The 16,901-nt window shown below is 35.2% G+C and overlaps 1 protein-coding gene across 7 annotated transcripts in view; it reads left to right on the top strand.

The window, feature by feature from the left end:
* SENP6 (SUMO specific peptidase 6) overlaps positions 1-16,901 on the top strand; it is a 94,700-nt gene that overhangs the window by 35,656 nt on the left and 42,143 nt on the right. For 4 of the 7 annotated variants that reach the window (XM_064447780.1, XM_064447784.1, XM_064447779.1 and 1 more), the window contains exons 3-6: positions 4,415-4,478; positions 5,125-5,267; positions 11,711-11,812; positions 16,592-16,612. In XM_064447780.1, coding sequence (XP_064303850.1) covers positions 4,415-4,478; positions 5,125-5,267; positions 11,711-11,812; positions 16,592-16,612 — 330 coding nt within the window. The remainder of the gene's footprint in view (positions 1-4,414; positions 4,479-5,124; positions 5,268-11,710; positions 11,813-16,591; positions 16,613-16,901) is intronic. The other 3 variants (XM_064447785.1, XM_064447782.1, XM_064447783.1) reach the window with 2 other exon arrangements.

Raw genomic sequence — 16,901 nt, 5'->3', positions numbered from 1 at the left:
CAATAAGTATGTATTCTGGCATTTTTTTTTTTGTAAAAAAATCATCTTATTTGCTATGGTCTGCTGATATTTACTAGCAATGCTTGTAACTTGCTGCATTTCTGTGTGGAGAAAGCGGTAAACCTGAAGCAAGCATCTGGATGCATCTCATGCTTGTTGTTGAGGCACTAGCATTTTAGTGTCTGACCTTATCACAGCTTTTTGCCCTCTTAATGGGAGACACACTGTAAGTTTGTTTTGAACTGGCCCAAGAATAACATTCCAGCACTTAAAGGATTGGGTGTATTCTTGTATTACCCCATGAGATCTGTGCTAATGTTGTTGGTCAATACTGGATGTCTGCTTGGATTATCTTTCCTCAGTGAGATGAACACAAAATATGTGGCTAATGACCAAAGCAATTCTTAGAATAGGTAGATTATTTTAAAAGAAGTGTGTCGTTTAACTTATTTGGGGAATTAGATGGACTGTGTCATAATGGTAAGATGTCAAGTAATGAACACAAAAAGAGTAAAGAACTTCTGTAAACTGAAGAAGATTTTGAAGAATTAATGATTACCCAACACAATATATACATTTTTTAAATGCTGCTGGAGTTGATACTTGGCATGGAATTAGAGTTAGAAATTCAAAATGGTAATTGACAAGTACCTTATGCTGAAGTAAATGCCTGCAGATAATCTTCAGTCCACTTGAAAAAGTAATGCTTTTGATGATTTACAAGATTTGATCTACTTAAAATAGCAATCAAGATGATAGCAACTGTCTTGAGCCTTTTCTTGCTTTGTGCTTGGAGATCACACAGGAGAGGAACCTTTACATAGAACAACAGAACACTGAAACCTATGTAGACCATCACAGCATAAATGATGTGTATCTTATATAGCAGAAGACATGAAAGGATGGAAAACTTATGCAAACATGGCCAAAGTAATATATTAATTAAATTTATTTCTGAAATTAACATGTTATGAGATATTTTCTAGTTCTACAGATGATTGTTATTAAAGTGCCTTGGATAACTTATATTCCTTTTTAATATCTGGGTAAAAGTTTTTGAAATATGTCTCAATATGCCCCACAGTGGTTTTGTAAACTGATGGGTGCAGTATTCTCTTGGCTGTTACACTGTTTTTTAATAGTCCAGACTTGGGCCTTCCACCGAGAATTGTTCAATAATAGCCTTATCAAAAAGCTGAATACAAATAAATGGGTCGGTCTGATTTATTTGCACTATGGTGTCCTTGCTAACTAACATTTTTTTCCCAAAAGTTTTAAATTTTTTTTCCTTTTATTTAGGGGAATAAACTGCTTGTTCACTTGTACTCCTGACTGGAAAAGCAGTGATACTTTTTTAATCTTCTGTTTAGCTTTTTTCAATACTTTTTTTCCTTTTTATTCCTTTCTCAAAAAAACCCCCCATATTTACAGAAGTTTTATGCTTCTTTTATGACCCTGTTAGTAAGGCACTATAGCCTTTAAATTGATAAAAAACTTCCTGTTCAGAGCTTCAGTTCTTAATTTTTAGCAGTTTTAGTTCAGGTTATATTTAACAGGATGGCATTGTGCATCAGTTGAATAATACCACTGCTTCTCTTGTGTCTCTGATGTCAGGGCTTTTTTTTTTTTAATGTGCTGCATGTCACCATGTAATTTAAAATAAAGAACATACACAGTGCGCTGTGAGGGGAAATATTTCAGCCTTCTGTAAGAGTTTTCAGAAAGAAATTCCAATTGCATTTGAAATGTGTCTCAATCAGTTGGTGGTTGGTAGAAATATGCTTGCAGCTTATTGCGGTGTAACCTCAGTGATCAACAGAGGTTTAAAGTTTGGGGTGCTTGTAGATAGTAGTAAAAACATGGTCTACTACACTGAAGTGTCTAACTAGCTATTGCACAGTTCTTAATGTTTTAAAATATTAAATAAATGTGATTAGATTTAAGTAAACAGAAAATTTTTTCTTGTTCAATGCCTTAATTTGAATGTGTAATTATAAACTCCCCTTTGAAAAGAACTGTTTACCCAAATCACTTTTTTTTCTTTTCCTTAATTTTAGTAAAGACTTAACATTCATTTGTTATAAAATTTTAATTGAAGTATTGAAAAGTTAGCATTATTTTTCTAATGTGAAAATCTCTCTCTCTCTGGTTCCCTGATTAAAAGTGACAAAGTGTGGAGGCATAGCCTCCTCCCAGCAAGACCACTGAGGTTTCATTTCAGTAATGTTAAAATGCTATTGTCTGGTATGTGGGAGTGTGGTGCAGTGGGTTTTTTTTTCCTGTCTGTATAAATTGCATCTTTTAAGCAGGCAACTGTAAGCATGTGATACATAAGCAAATAGACATTACTCAGTTGCTATGTATTCTGCCCTCTGAAAAAAACAGTCTTGCTGGTACTGGTGCATATACTTTGCATTCGTTAAAATCTAAAAATATTGGTTCCTCAAAAACATCAAATTCCAAAATATTTTTCTAGTCACATCATCTTAGTTGCAGCATAAGAGTTATTCTTGTTCAGTTTGACTTAAGGATTTTTTTCAGTGTGTTGTTCATTTGTAGTCTGTTACCTTCTCGCTCACCCACCCAAACACCCTTTGTTAAAATGGTTTGCAGTATTGCAGCATCTTGAAGCCCTAAAAGTATAGCCACTGTACAAGGGCGTTTCTGAAAATAGTCATGATTTTTTTCAAGCTGGAGCTGAAGAAGGAAAATATATCTAGAGGTAAAACGCTCTGGCTAGTTCAACACAGTAGGTGAATGCCAGAGCAGCAGGTACCATAGGTTGCTATTCATGTCTGTGCTGCAGTGGTTTTTTTTATTCTTTAGGATCTGGAAAAATTCTGAAATTGTTATACTCATTGTCTTCTGATGAAGAGTGGAGAAAGCTCAGTGAGTCTCCCTTGAAAGAAGAGTCTATCCCCAAAAAAAGAGTTTAAAAAAATGTTACAGTATTTTAAAATTTTAATATCCATGATAGTCTGTACAGAAGTACAAATATACCCTTTTGTCTTTGTGACACTTCATATTGGAAATTAGTGACAATCCACTCTGCTGTTTGTTTGTTTTACCATTATGCACTTAGAATTGTTGTGGTCTGTAAATGAAAGGAAAATACAACAGTGCTACTGGCTAAGTGTTGGCATTTACATCCTTCTTCCCATATCAAAACCAACTGTGTGCTCAATCTTATCTCCTGAAGCTTCAAGGTCTGCAATTCTCACCCTATGAGTCAAGAACTTTTTTCTTTTATTTGATATAGGGATGTCTGTGGACATAAGGTGGAGTAATAAATGGTAATATGAAGGGAAATCTTGTGCATGGAGGAAGTTTTTAGGAAAGTGGGAGGTGGCAGTACTGAGTTGTTACTTTCATATATAAAGAGCTAAAGTCACTATGGATATTGCAGTCAACATGTCATACCTGCAGCTAAGAAGTGTTTCCACCTTCACCTCCATCACTGTTTCTCTTGTGTAGCTGTTCCCTTGGAACGCCTGGCATAGCTGCCTGTATTTTGAAGTAATTTCTGCCTGAATGATATTAATTGAAAACCCCAAAACCATGCAATTACAAGTTGGCCAGAAGTTGTATTACTTTGTTGAGGCCAAGAGAGGAGTAACTTTATCAGGACCGATGAGAAGGCATTATCTGCAGGTTGCTTCTCCTGGAAGCAAGAATGTGTTAGCCTAATCCAGCTGCTATCAGTATAAAATGTATGATTGGGGTTTTAATTGAAATACTTAAGCAATTATCCTCAAATAATCATATTACTGAAAAAAGTACATTTTCACAGTATCATGGGGTGGGTTTCTTTCTTTGTGTCTTCTTCTCCATTATAATATTTAGAGATTACAGACATAAAAGTACTAAAGAAACATGTTTTAATGAGCAGTTGAGCCAAACTTAATATGCTGGGTTTAGGAAGACCTATTTTGGCAGTGGTTGCTTTGGGATAAAACTTGGTTATATGTAAGCACTTCTCCTAAAGCACTGTGTTTTAAACCATGTACTTTAACATTGATATACATGAAAAACTAAGACTATGTTTTACAGGCTAATTTAGTATTTGACTCAATTTATGCATAGGGTTGTATAGAATCATTCATGATGTCAGTAACATTGCCGTAACAATATTGAAGGTTCAGTAATGTTCTCTATTTTGAATTAATAGCATCCTTTTAATTTTTTTTTTTGTGAAATAATATGACGCACACCTTAAGTTCAGGTTCACATAGTACATCTGGATGACTATGTTGCCCGCTTTATGTTACTGTTGTTTTAGGCGTATACATACAATGTGTATGTGATGCATTTAAATTTAAAGAGGGAAGGGAAAAAAGCCCTCTGTGTTTAAAATGTTTTGCTGGTGCTTTGTTCCATTACAGTGTATCTGTTTTTCTCTCCCACACCTATCTAGCCAGGCAAATCTGCTCAGCATAGATGACACTGATGGGCCTTTCAGTCCCAATGAAGAAAGAAAGGTAAGTACTCTGTTTATCTGGTGGTGAAAATGTATCTTCAAAGCTTTCTAGGTTCTTAAACAATGTTGCATAATCATCTGTGTGGTATTACAAACTTTCACTTTATATGTTGATTTAGCAACATATGCTCAAGCTCTCTATCTGCCTACTCTTAATGTTTTTGTTCCTCTTGCTCTTGTAGATCTTGTTGGTTTGTATAGCATCCTGAAAATATAAGGATGAATAACTAACTAGTTTTAAGTTTAGACAATCATCATTAATGGGATTATATTTTTAATTAAAAATATTAATCATTGTATCCCATGATTGCTTACTGTCAGATTCCCAATTTTGAATGCATATATATATGTGTGTATATATATATAAAAGGAGAAGATACATAGGCAAAATACATGCTTGTATTTTTTATGTATACTGAAATAGCTTACAACTGGAAGATGCTCCATAATACTTTGAAAATATTAATGTTTTTAGTAAGGAATCCTAGTGAGTAAGGGTGTAGATGGGGTATATTTTACATGAAATTTGGTACAAAAGCAGTCTGAAAATGAAGCCAAATTATTGTTTATGTAAAGATTTTGTAATTTGTTTTTTCCTTTTAACTTTTATAAAAATATTTTCATATATGTGAATTCTGTTGTTACAGTCACTTCGTTGTCGGCCTGGAGCTGTTGGCACCAGTGGCGATTCCATAAAAACATATGCAAGGCGAGGCAAAGCTGGAAGATTGAGTCTTTTTAAAGGGAACTCAATTGGCCTCAACATGATGGGAAATAGCAAGAAACTGAGGTACTACATTTAGTTTTATGTTTACTTACCTACTTGACCACTGATATAAATCAATGCTAAATGAACAGAACTTGTAGTGCATTTGGATTATCTGCTGTGCATTTTAAGAAGCTACGCTGTTCTGTGCTTCTGAACAAAGATAGAAAACCTAAGGTCTTCCCTCTTCCAAAGTGTTAAATAGCACATTAGTAAAATACCAGAAGATTATTAAAATAGAGTTAGAGCATTCACTGGCATACTTTTCAGAGCCTTACCAATATTGTCTGCATGTGCTATTGTTTCCTCTGTACAGTGCTGGCAGATAGAAGAATTCCCATTAAGAATTTCTCCTTTCCACGACTGTGAATTGCCAAGGTTAACTCAGGATGCATTTTCTGTTTTCCTTACTGCAAGACTTCATTTGATTTAGGAGTCATGGACTGTTTCTTTAAAGGACTGAGCAACTATCAGTGCTCCTACCTGATAGTTTGAGATTGTCACTTGCATTTAGAGCTGACAGGAACAGTGTTTAAGCATTCAGTGCTGTACTTGCTTGTTACTACTGTCCCTAGCTTGTAACAGAATGATCTCTTTATTTACTATATAGTAAGTGATACATTCATGTAACTTTCTCTGGGAGTGTTTCATACTGCTAAAGTGCACTCGATTCAGTTACCTCTGCAGGAAGGAAGAGTTCATCAGATGGCTAGCTATTGCTGGGCCAGTCATCAAATATCTGCCCTATGTGTAGCTGTATGAGGGATGTCTTTGGCACTTCAGGGCATGGTTTAGGAAGCCACGGTAGCGTTGGGTTGACGGTTGGAACTGATGATCCTAGAAGTCTTTTCCAACCTTAATAATTCTATGATTCTGTGATTCATTCTTGCATTCTGATCTATAGAGCATTGTTGGTTAGTGGGGCCATCTTACCAGAGTCATGTGAGAAAAGAAATCCTTGAAGTCCTGTGTGATGTGTGTTCTCTCCTGCTGTTCTGATCTTTCAGCTTGAGGTACAGGTAGCAAATCCAGAATTTCCAGTCAGGACTGGTGGTCCACCAGTTTGATAGAGAAGAACAAAGACAAGAATTGTACATACTTCAGTCAAAATAAGGACTCTTCTACCCTTTATGTTGTAATTGTAACCTATTCCCACGTATTAATCTATCTGGTAGAATTTCAAAACCTAAATGACCCTTCACCCAACTATCTTAACATAATACATACTGCTCTAATCTAGTTTTTCTGTAGCTTGTGGATGGTTTTAAATTTCTGCTTCCTCTTAAATAAAAAAATACGAACAACAAATCCAAAACAAAACTAAGCACCACAGATCCTGAAATTTCTGATAGAAGAAAGCCAGTTATGAACATTTTGTTGTTAGGGACTACTGGTATAAGGACCACATAAACAATAGTTTCGCTTATTACACAAACGAAGGATATTCTTATCCTGCATTCTTTTTTTAGTGGCTTAGTTGTGACAAAGAACAGTGAAACTTTTACTGATAAGTAAAATTCTGCACTTGTAATAGTTGAAGTTATTGTTATAATAACCAACATGCCATTGCATAGGGAATTGTTTGGATATATGGGCATACGTGTATGTTTGGAACAGTAACTACAGGATATTAAGTATTGTATACTAGATTATTTTGAATAAGCTTGTGCCTGCCTTTAATACTTTATTTACATATTATTAAGTTTTCAATAATGAGCTTGTCTGAAGAGTCATGATTTCTAGCTAAATGTTACATTAATGAAGGCAAAAAAAAGCATCTAGACTTATATAAAAAGTTCCAATCTCTCTCATCCTGTCACTGCTTAAAAATTCACCTCTGCCCATAGAGTTTTCTTGTATAGGGTTTGTTCATATAAACCTAAACCAAAATCACTGCCTTCCCATGTCCACTGAAACATAAAAGCAACCATTACATTCTCTCCACAGATGGATTAGACCCACAGATCAGACATGATCAGACATTTACAGAAAAGATTTCACTGAGCTTTTTGGTGAGAGTGCACCTACATTTTGCCTCCCTTCCTTCGACGGGAATACAGACAATGTTTTGGGCTTTGAGATAGACTAATAGGATATTATATGGAACTTAAAAGCTTTTTTTTTTTTTTTAAAATAAAACAGACTTAATAATGGCAAGGGTTTTTTTTTTGTTGTTGTTGTTATAGGCTAAAAGTTATGCCATTGCACAGGGGTCTGTGATGTTTCGACATAATCAAGCACTTCCTTGGCAACTCTTGCTAACTCTGAACATCCCTCTTTTAAATTCTTTTTACATTTACACAGATTAGCACAGTACATCGTTGTCCTTGATTTTTGCTATGCAAATGATGTTTTGTGTTTCAGTCCTTAATTTTTAGTATACATAACAGATTTATAAGGTTATATCTAGATTTCTGGCTTGCTCCTCTTCAGATTGGACAGTTCTTGTGGAGTCGTCACTCTGATTACTTCTATTCTTTAGTATTCTGGTTTTGTCCATAGACATAAAGATAAAAATGCCTGTTACAGGTCTCTCACGATTTCTTTGCTCTGTTCTAGTAGTGAAGAAGCCCGTGCACGTACATTACATCTATTGTTTGTTTTGAGTACACCTAACCATTCAAAATAAGATTCCTCTAATCCACTAGAAACTAGAATTTTCTTCTGTCTGGCTCTGGGATTTGTAGTGAAATCCAATCTTACCACATAATTTTTCTCCCATTTCTATTAAAGCAATCATACTTGGCTGTGTATATGTGTGGGTTTTTTCTTAAGTTCCAGAAAGGTATGTGGGTTTTATTTTGATTTTAAGGTAAATAATTGCAGAGTTCTTTTTAGACAGTCTAATAATTTTGTTCCGGTACTCTCTTACTTGGATTAGAACTGCCTTTGATTGAAAAATACTACATTATAAACCTAAGACCTAATATGATTACATAAACATCACATCATCTACTTTGAAAGCAGGCATCCACGTTCTGTCTAGTACTGAGCTGCATGCCGAGTTTAAATGGAAAATATAAGTATCCACCTTCTTAATAAACTGTCATTAATGAAGGAGTTTAGTTGGGAACAATGGATGTGTGCAGGTCACTGTGACTGCCATAAACACTTGGTATTTGATTGAAACTCATACTACCAACATTTTTTGACTCCTTTTCAGATTTTTGTCATGAAGTCTGCTTGGAAAATTGATTATTCCATAAGTGATTATCTTGGTTTAATATCTTAATTGTGATAGCATTATATCTTTTGTATCACATGTATCACAACAAAATCCCCAAATCAGTAAAGGTTTATGATGCAGTCACTGTCTGTAGTGAAGAGCGGTGGTGTGTTCACTTTGACGGTGCTTAATAGATAACCTTTCAATATTGGGACTCTTCTCGTGGAGAAAATTCTGAAGGTTGATCATGGAGTTAAGCTGCTAGATTAAGTACAAAAAGATCATATACTTGAGATTCTTGAGCTGTTTATGGTGAATTTTATCACAAAGTTTGTGTGTCTCTTTTTTCACCTTATCTGCAGAACTCTTCAGATCGATGGGGATTGACTCAAATTAGTATTATTGTAGTTCAGTATTCCCTAAAATTCAGGGAATGAGTGATGGGAAGAAGGGATATGCAAGGACAGTGAGAAGAAATTTTCCCTGTACATATCTACTTGCATGTACAAAAACTTAAACCAACCAAAAAGTTATCATCCATTATCTAGTTAAGCAAATCCTGGTTAATCAATATCTAACTGAACCCTAATAGTTGTGGGTTGGATTTTTTTTTTTTTTTTGCGATTTGTTTTTTTTTAATCATGAGTTCTTACTTTAAATTGCTTTTATCTTTTGGTAGTTTTCAATAATTTGTATCAAATTTCTCACATTATTAAGTGTCTTTTAAATTTTTTTTGGTAATATTTCATTAAAAAAGTTATTTGATGAACAGCAGAATTAATGTAGCCTGTAGTTTTGTCCTAAGTTCCTGAAATGTCGTGCTTCCATTACTTCTAGGTCCATCCCAGTGCCGGGTTCCTCTGTGCTTTGCTTTTTGAATCTGTGGTGTTAAGAAGTGCCTAGGACGAGCTGATAGAATGTGATAATGTAACCTTGTTTTCATCAGGGCCTAGACTTTAAATGATTCTGTGGTTTCTGAGATCACATCAAGGAGACATATATTGTTAATATATTGTATGTTCTTTGAGACTTCTAGAACATTTGTTCTTTCTAGGAACTTTCTGATCTTTACATCACCCTTGTTTTAGCGTTTTATGGTAATTTTCTTGAAACTGTGCTGAAACTTGCAAACCCAGATTTCAGTTCGGGTGTACCCATTTTGCAACTTGCTAGGACTTCATGATTGAATTTTCTGGTGATCCTGTCTGCACTGGGTATGTTCTATTCAAAGCACAGGATTATAGAGCAGATTGTATTTTATAGCTGTCCTACTTGGAAGCATGTCTGATGCCATATGAACCATCTAAGTGTGCCACCTAGAACAGTCTGCTTTGACTCAAATCTGGTCACCCAGCAGGCTGTGGCTGCAATATTCTATTCCAGCAACTACTGGAGTTTCTCACTTACTTGACTGTGAAACAGAAAGCCGAAGCGCTACTTAACAGTTTTTTGTGCTGTGGGGGCACAAGACTTAGAGTTTCCCAATCATGATAGCTTGGCAAAGCTCAGATTCAACAAATAGAATGATAAAACATGAGATAGGTGTGTTTATAGACTTGCTCGCTTGTTTAAACTCCTTAAGTCTTAAGCATTTGAGAAGGCATTCCTGCACTCTGCTTGTGTTTTCTTTTCTAGTATCTCTTCCAAAGACATTAAACTGGAAGCCAGAGAGGATTTGAGATACCCTAAAGTATTTAGGGCAAGTAGCTGTCAGCTTTTTATTTCTCAGGTGACAACATTAAACAGAAGGTTGACTCCAAATTAGTCTGGGTGATGACTGACCAGCTGGAGTTGCATAGTCTTGACTTGGAAGCATGGGATGAGTGTGTTTACTTTCAAAAGGTTGGTGTTTGATTGGGAAGCTACTAGGTTATTTTTGAGGAGGTTGAATTGCTAACTCAGAACATTTTTGATGTTTCTGAACTTCATGTTCTAGACAAGAGAGTTTTACTGTTTGGTTGGTTTTGATAAGTCCTGTTATGTTTATGGGTATGTTATGATCAGTCAGATCATAACAGTCATCATCTTATCAGTCAGAAATGATCTGAAAGCTTCTAATAGTGACTTACAGTACTCGATATAAGGCTTCCAAAAGGGTTTGTAATGCTAAACGGAAAAGTAATTTAAAAAGCAAGCTAGCAGTTTCCTCACTTTCATGTTTTGGGGAATGTCAAGGAAGGATTAGGAACTGGTTGTCAGCTTTCTGGGGAATTTTGGTACTTCAGTGTTTTTCATTGCTCATAAGAGGACAAACAGCAGGAGCAAGACTTCTGCTGAATAATATTTCTGAGAAATATTATTAATCAGGATGCTTTTTCAAATCATCTTATTTAGTGCAATTAAAATTTCCAAGCAATTTAAAAAGCAAAATTTAAGCATTGTATTTCCATAATTTGGAACAGTTTACATTATCAACGTGCTGTCTGTTAAAAGTTGTATGTTTTGTGAACATTTCAAATGTGTTTGTCCTGTCACAGAAGTATGCAGGATAATTGTTAGGGTGTAGTGATCTTTGAAGGAGTATTATATTATTGATCTACCATATCTTTATATCAGCTGTTACTAGAGAGGATAATGGTAAATAATATTCTCTCAAGAATCACCTTTTTTACATAGTAATGAGACTGAAGTATCAAAAGGCAACAAATGAAGAAACCAAAGAAATGCTAAAAGACATTGGAGGATTTGCTATTTCTGTGCAGAGTCCTGCTGAGAAATTTGAGCACCTGAGAATCCTTCTTTTTGAGATGTGTTGTGTTGTTTTAGTTACCAGCCATTTTACGTCCATAAATTTGCTGCATTTATTTTCCCTTATGAGTAATAAGATTAGGGAAATTCCTGAATGTGCAGTTCAAGTCTGTTCGCATTATGCCCTTTAAGTCATATTGAAGACATTAATATTGTGCCTTAATACAACATGGAGATGGAAGTATAAAATGAATTATAAGTGGTTAAAATTCATTTAAAAAGGCAGTGTCTTTTTGCAGTGACAGGGTTGAGTAAAGGAGAGCTGTTTCACAGTGGTTTGGATTGTTATAAAATTAAAAAAAAATCTTCACCTTTTCTTCCAGGAAAAAAGGTAAAACTGTGTATATTCTTATTTGTCTATTTGATTCTAGGACTGAATGCTTTTATGCCTGTCAAAGGATCCTAACAAATTGTATAATCTATTTGGAAATACTTTGTTGATTTTTGGGCTTGTAAGGCTGTTATTGTAAAAGCAGGACACCACAATTTTAGCGAAGACAATGTACAAATACACTGGAGTCTTTTCTTAAACCATTTTTATGTATGTTTGCAGTGAAAATGCTCAGAATGTGTCTTGTCCTGTAACTGTGGTACATGGTAGACGTTTTCACCATGCGCATGCACAGACAACAGTAGTAAAAACAGCAGCCCAAAGGTAAGACTAAATAAATTTGTTTCTCCAGGTGTTCCTGTTGTAAAAAGTCCTTTCTGGTTTTGTATGTAATCGTTTTCCTTATGCTATGAAGTGTTTCAAGGAGACATAAGTAATTATATGATGCACTCTTGATCATGAGCTTTGGTCTTAATTACTGAAGTTTCATAAAACTTACCATTTAGGAATTATTATTATGTAATCTTAGAATTTACTAATTTTAAAGCAGACTATAGCACATATTCAGTAGGAGAGCACCTTCTAAACATAGTTACATTAGCAAGTACTTGGAAATGGACAAATATAGTATGCCAACAACATGATCATCAAATACTAATTCACAGCAACTCCAGTTTGTATAAGATCCATCTAAAGATTAAGTTACAGATCTGTTGGTCATATGTAGTCTGTAAATACAGCATGAAACATAAACGGGAACATCTAACAGAATCAAGGTTTTGCATTTATGTAAATAGTTGTTAAAATGGACAACTGGGGAGTCTTAGCTATGCTGAATTTAATTTGATTGGTTTGAAAACTTAAAACTACATCAGACTTCTATAAAATGTAGGGTTTTAAAAACTTTTTTACAGGCTTTTCACACCCAACATGTCACAAACATATGAGCTAAACATTCTTTTAAGGAATTTCCCTTCAAAGTTTGTCCATTCGGAGTTCTATCTATGAATTCATTTCCTGGATTTCCACCAGCCTGCATGAGTGCTTCATCCTGTCAGCATTTTGTAGCCTCTTTCTTCCGCCCCCTTTTTTCTTCTGTGTGTTTTAGTGTAGGTTTTTTGGTGTGGTGGGATCATATGTAGGCATCACCCTCTTTTTTCATCCCACTTCCCTTACTTTGATTTGCTGTCTTCAGAAAAACAAAGCCCATATGCTAATGTGAATGAATGAATGATGTGATCCAAACATGTGTTAGGGTGATCTGGCATTGAAGAAACAGACTGAAAAATGGATTTTGCAGTCCTGTCGCTGAGGTCCTACACCATTGTTGCCTCCTTCCATTTCAAACTGTACTATCATCTGTAAATGGAAAACAGCATGGACATTTCCTTCCCCTTAGTAACAGCAGATGCAGTAGTAGGGTTCTTTCCTTTCTTTGCGTTTCTTCCCGTCATTGCAAGGCAGGGATGACTAAGGAGGATTGGCAGAGCTTTTCCCACAAATTAAACTGAAAGACGAGGTTTATGTTATCAGTGTGATCAGGGCATCAGAACAGAGCTGTGCTCTTTTCTTCTTACATGCAGTCCATTTTAGAATATTTTTGCTCAGTGTTCCATTGAGGAAAGCATGGGGCATCTCTCAGCATTCATGCCCTTACCTTTCACTTTTTTTTTCCCTAATTCTGAAGGATAAAGTCTTGATAGGCAGTGCTAATTAGAATGATTTGAAGTAAACAAAATCATGTGAGGCTGCTCTTTCTTGGATCTCTGAATGTTGACCTTAATAATATTAGTGTACTTGATTAAGCTTTGTTGTGGGATGGTACTTTGAAATAGCCAGTCAACATGAATTCATCTGACCTAGTTAAGTGGTGTAGGCTTCTCCAGCATGCAAGAGTCCACTCTGGAGATTCTTAATCTTGAGGGGATGTTAGACTTGCCTGCTTGCCTTTCTCACCTATGGGACTTGCTTCTTTATATGCCTACATCGTAATGTGGAAAAAAAAAACAGTAGTGACTTTGTGACATGCAGACAGAAAAGTGATGTATAATATAGGCAAGCTGAATATTGCATGAAGTAATTGGATAATAGTCATCTTGAATGTTTCTAAATATGTTTTCTTTTAGGGTTGTTACTGTAATTCATTTACATTAACAGCAGACAATTAACTCTTACACTAAGAATATTTTTGGAGTTTCAAAGGCAGGAAATAGTCATAACAATTCCAAGCAATGCTTTGCTACTGGAGGATTTCAGAATCAGCATGATCTAATTGACTCAGGGTGAGCTTTACAGAGGAACTGTGTGAATGATATTTAATTCCAGTATCTTTTGCCAGCTGACTTAACTGACTACTTTTTAAAAGCTTCTAAATCTGTTTTTGAGTTAGAGGATTGAAAATGAATACAACATGGCCTCCTGTTATACTTTTTTTTTTCCTTAATTAAAAAGGAAGGGGACAGGAAGGCTGCTTGATATGGAAAATGTAGGTTTATGAATAAGAAGGCAATAGTTGTTAGAAATTAAAAAAAATCTAAAATATAATAAAATAAATAAAATAAACTAAAACTGTTCATAATACAAAATTCCAGTGCATATAAAGTGGGTATTTTTTTGTCATATATTTTCAGTTGTGTGGGAATTTTTTAATATGTTTTGCTAGTTTTTATTGACCTTAGACAACAGTTGAGTTAAGAAGTAAATTCTGATGGTGTCTCCTCAGAAGTTAGCGTATGCAGAAAATGTGGGTGGCAAACCAAGAGTAAAATTCTAGGTATATATCAAGTGAAAGAAAAGCTGGTAGCATGGAAATTGAGTTCTAAGGTGTTGGGGTTTTTTCCTATACTAATTCACACGCAACGCAAAGTTGTGTTCTTTTATATTGCTTGCATTTGTAGAATTGTTTTATGGTATGATTATCAGTAGCAACATGGAGAAAATAGTTTTAACTAACGTAATGTATTGTTCTTACATCTATAGTGGATTACTGAAAGGAAAACCAAAAATAAAAACATGATTAAATTAGTTTTGAGCAGATTGAGTCTCTGGCACTGACGTTACAGATTCTGTTATTTATACAGGGTTCTTTGGGTAGGGATGGTGTCACATGGGGCAAGCTAATTATAAAACCCAGTTGTAATCTTCATCAGGTTGAATCTGGAACTTGTGATACAACTGTATTTCTCATCGTTCTCCCACATTCTTACACATGCATGTTAATTTAAATTTTGGCTGATATCTGTTGCACTCCTGTTTAAAATACAAGTTTCCAGTACAACAAAATCGGGCATTTCAAAATAATATTTTGAGAAATATTATTCATGTTTTTTCCAGTGGAATTTGGGGATGAAATTAAAATTTGTTCACTTCTGATACAAGAGATTTTCAGATAAAGCTTAGCCTAGTGTTTTAGTTGGTTCAAACTATTTTGCTTCATTTATTGATGCATAGTTCTGTCTTATGCTATTGACTGACTGTCCTCTAAGACTTGGCATTGGAATAGCATGTATGTACAGCATGTCTAAAAGATCTTATGCATGAGCTGCATGAAGCAATTTCTAGGGACACTGCTCATTGTAATTCCTGGATCTGTCCAGGATTCTCATTTCTTAATCTTTCTGAGATGCAAAAGTGAGAATTCTTTTAAATGCATTATATTAATATGGGATTTTAAAACAAGCAAGTGAGGCATCTAATGTAATGAAAGTGTACAATATCAGGCATTCTGGAAATTTTTTTCCTGCCTTTAAGTTTCCTTAGCATTAATATTTATGATTCTTAACAATGTGACTCTTTACAGCACCTGTTAGCAGTTAATCCAAGTTACATATTAACTATGCCAAGGATACAAAGATACTGGATATGGCTCCACAAGGACATGGTTTGGATCTGACTGGATTTATAAACTCAGATGTGACCCACGCCAAAACTCTTCATTGTTTGTAAAGGCTAGCTCCAGTTGGAAGCAATTTTTCCCCACTTTCATGCAGCATTGCCTGATTACCCCACCCCAGTCTAGGCTGCAGTGGTCACATTCAGTTTTGAATTCCTTTTGCTCTCTTCCCAGAGCACCGTGGGGATTGAATGTGTTTTGATACTGCACTCTGTAGGATTATCAGGATTACCTTCTTACCTGGTTTACTTTCAATTCTGCCATTCCTCTGGGTAACAGAGAGTTAGAGTTTGCTCTGTTTTTCAGAGTGTTTTGTTTGTGAAATGGAAAGGAGAATGAGTTTATATTACTCTCTAATATAATTTCCCTGTTTAATTTGACTGAAATAAAACAGGAAACAGTTTGAACTTGTCCAGTTTTAGAACAGTGTTAGTGTAATGCATATACAGCAGAAGTTTGTTAGGCTTTTGATATTGGGAAGGAAGAGCCACATAGATTAAAAGCTTACGGCATTCCATGTTGCAAGTTTTGAAAAGGCGGGCGAGAGAAAGATACTGTTTTCAGGTTGTCCTTGTGCTGTGCTTGGTTAGATCTATTTTTGTATCAGTCTTGGTATACAAAAGACCTGAGTTGTGAGCACCAGCTACATTCGCTGATATTAAAGGAGACACTTCTGAAACTAGTCGCCCGAATTCTTAAACATTTTTGGAGATTCTTTAAAGGCAAAACCTCAGAAGGAGGCCAGTAGCTGATTGCATGTGCCCTCCTAAATATTTAAGTAGTGCACTCTGAATTTTTTGTTCTCAGTTTAAACACTAAAATATTTTTTGAATAGTTGGAAACAAGTTCCTATGTAAATTTGTTTTGTCTTTTGCATTGCGATCAGAGATTGGAAATGAGGCTTGATCTTAATTCATGTGTTAGGATTCTGTCAGGTTGACTTCAGAATTAATATTGAAAAAGAGGCAAGACAATGTAGTATTTAGACCACTGACTGTTGCTGTCTGTGAAGTAACGTTTGTTTGTGCATTTATAATTACTGTTACAAAAATACTGTGAAAAATAATAATGCTCGTTTGAAAACCTGTCCAGTGAGTGCAAGAAGCAATGAAACAGTTGTAGTATATATTTAATAACTTTAGAATTTAGTGATGTGCAACACATGTGGGGCTTTGCATCTTATATTTTTTTTTCTTTTTTCATATTTTAAGCAATCTGGACCGAAAGGAAAGGTAAGCTTACTGTTGATGAAATGAGCATGGCGATGAGCATTAAGGAAGTTATCTTAATGAGTGCTTTATCAATGCTCGTTAAAGAATAGTCAATCATATCTGCTTATGTGTGAGGGGGGTTGGTTGGGTCGTTTTCTTCTGTTTCTGTGGTTCACTTACTCCCTTTTACCAATAAAGGACCTTTACATCCATCTGTAAATAATGCCATGTTAATATGAACTTTGGGTACATTTGCACTGGGAATTTATCTATGTATGTATATAGCCAATGTGAAAATAGAGAAATTGTA

Source organism: Phalacrocorax carbo, chromosome 3, assembly GCF_963921805.1.
Source record: "Phalacrocorax carbo chromosome 3, bPhaCar2.1, whole genome shotgun sequence".
In the NCBI taxonomy this organism is placed as follows: Eukaryota; Metazoa; Chordata; class Aves; order Suliformes; family Phalacrocoracidae; genus Phalacrocorax; species Phalacrocorax carbo.
Note: the sequence above shows the minus strand (reverse complement) of the source record. Positions and strands in the feature narration are given on the sequence as shown.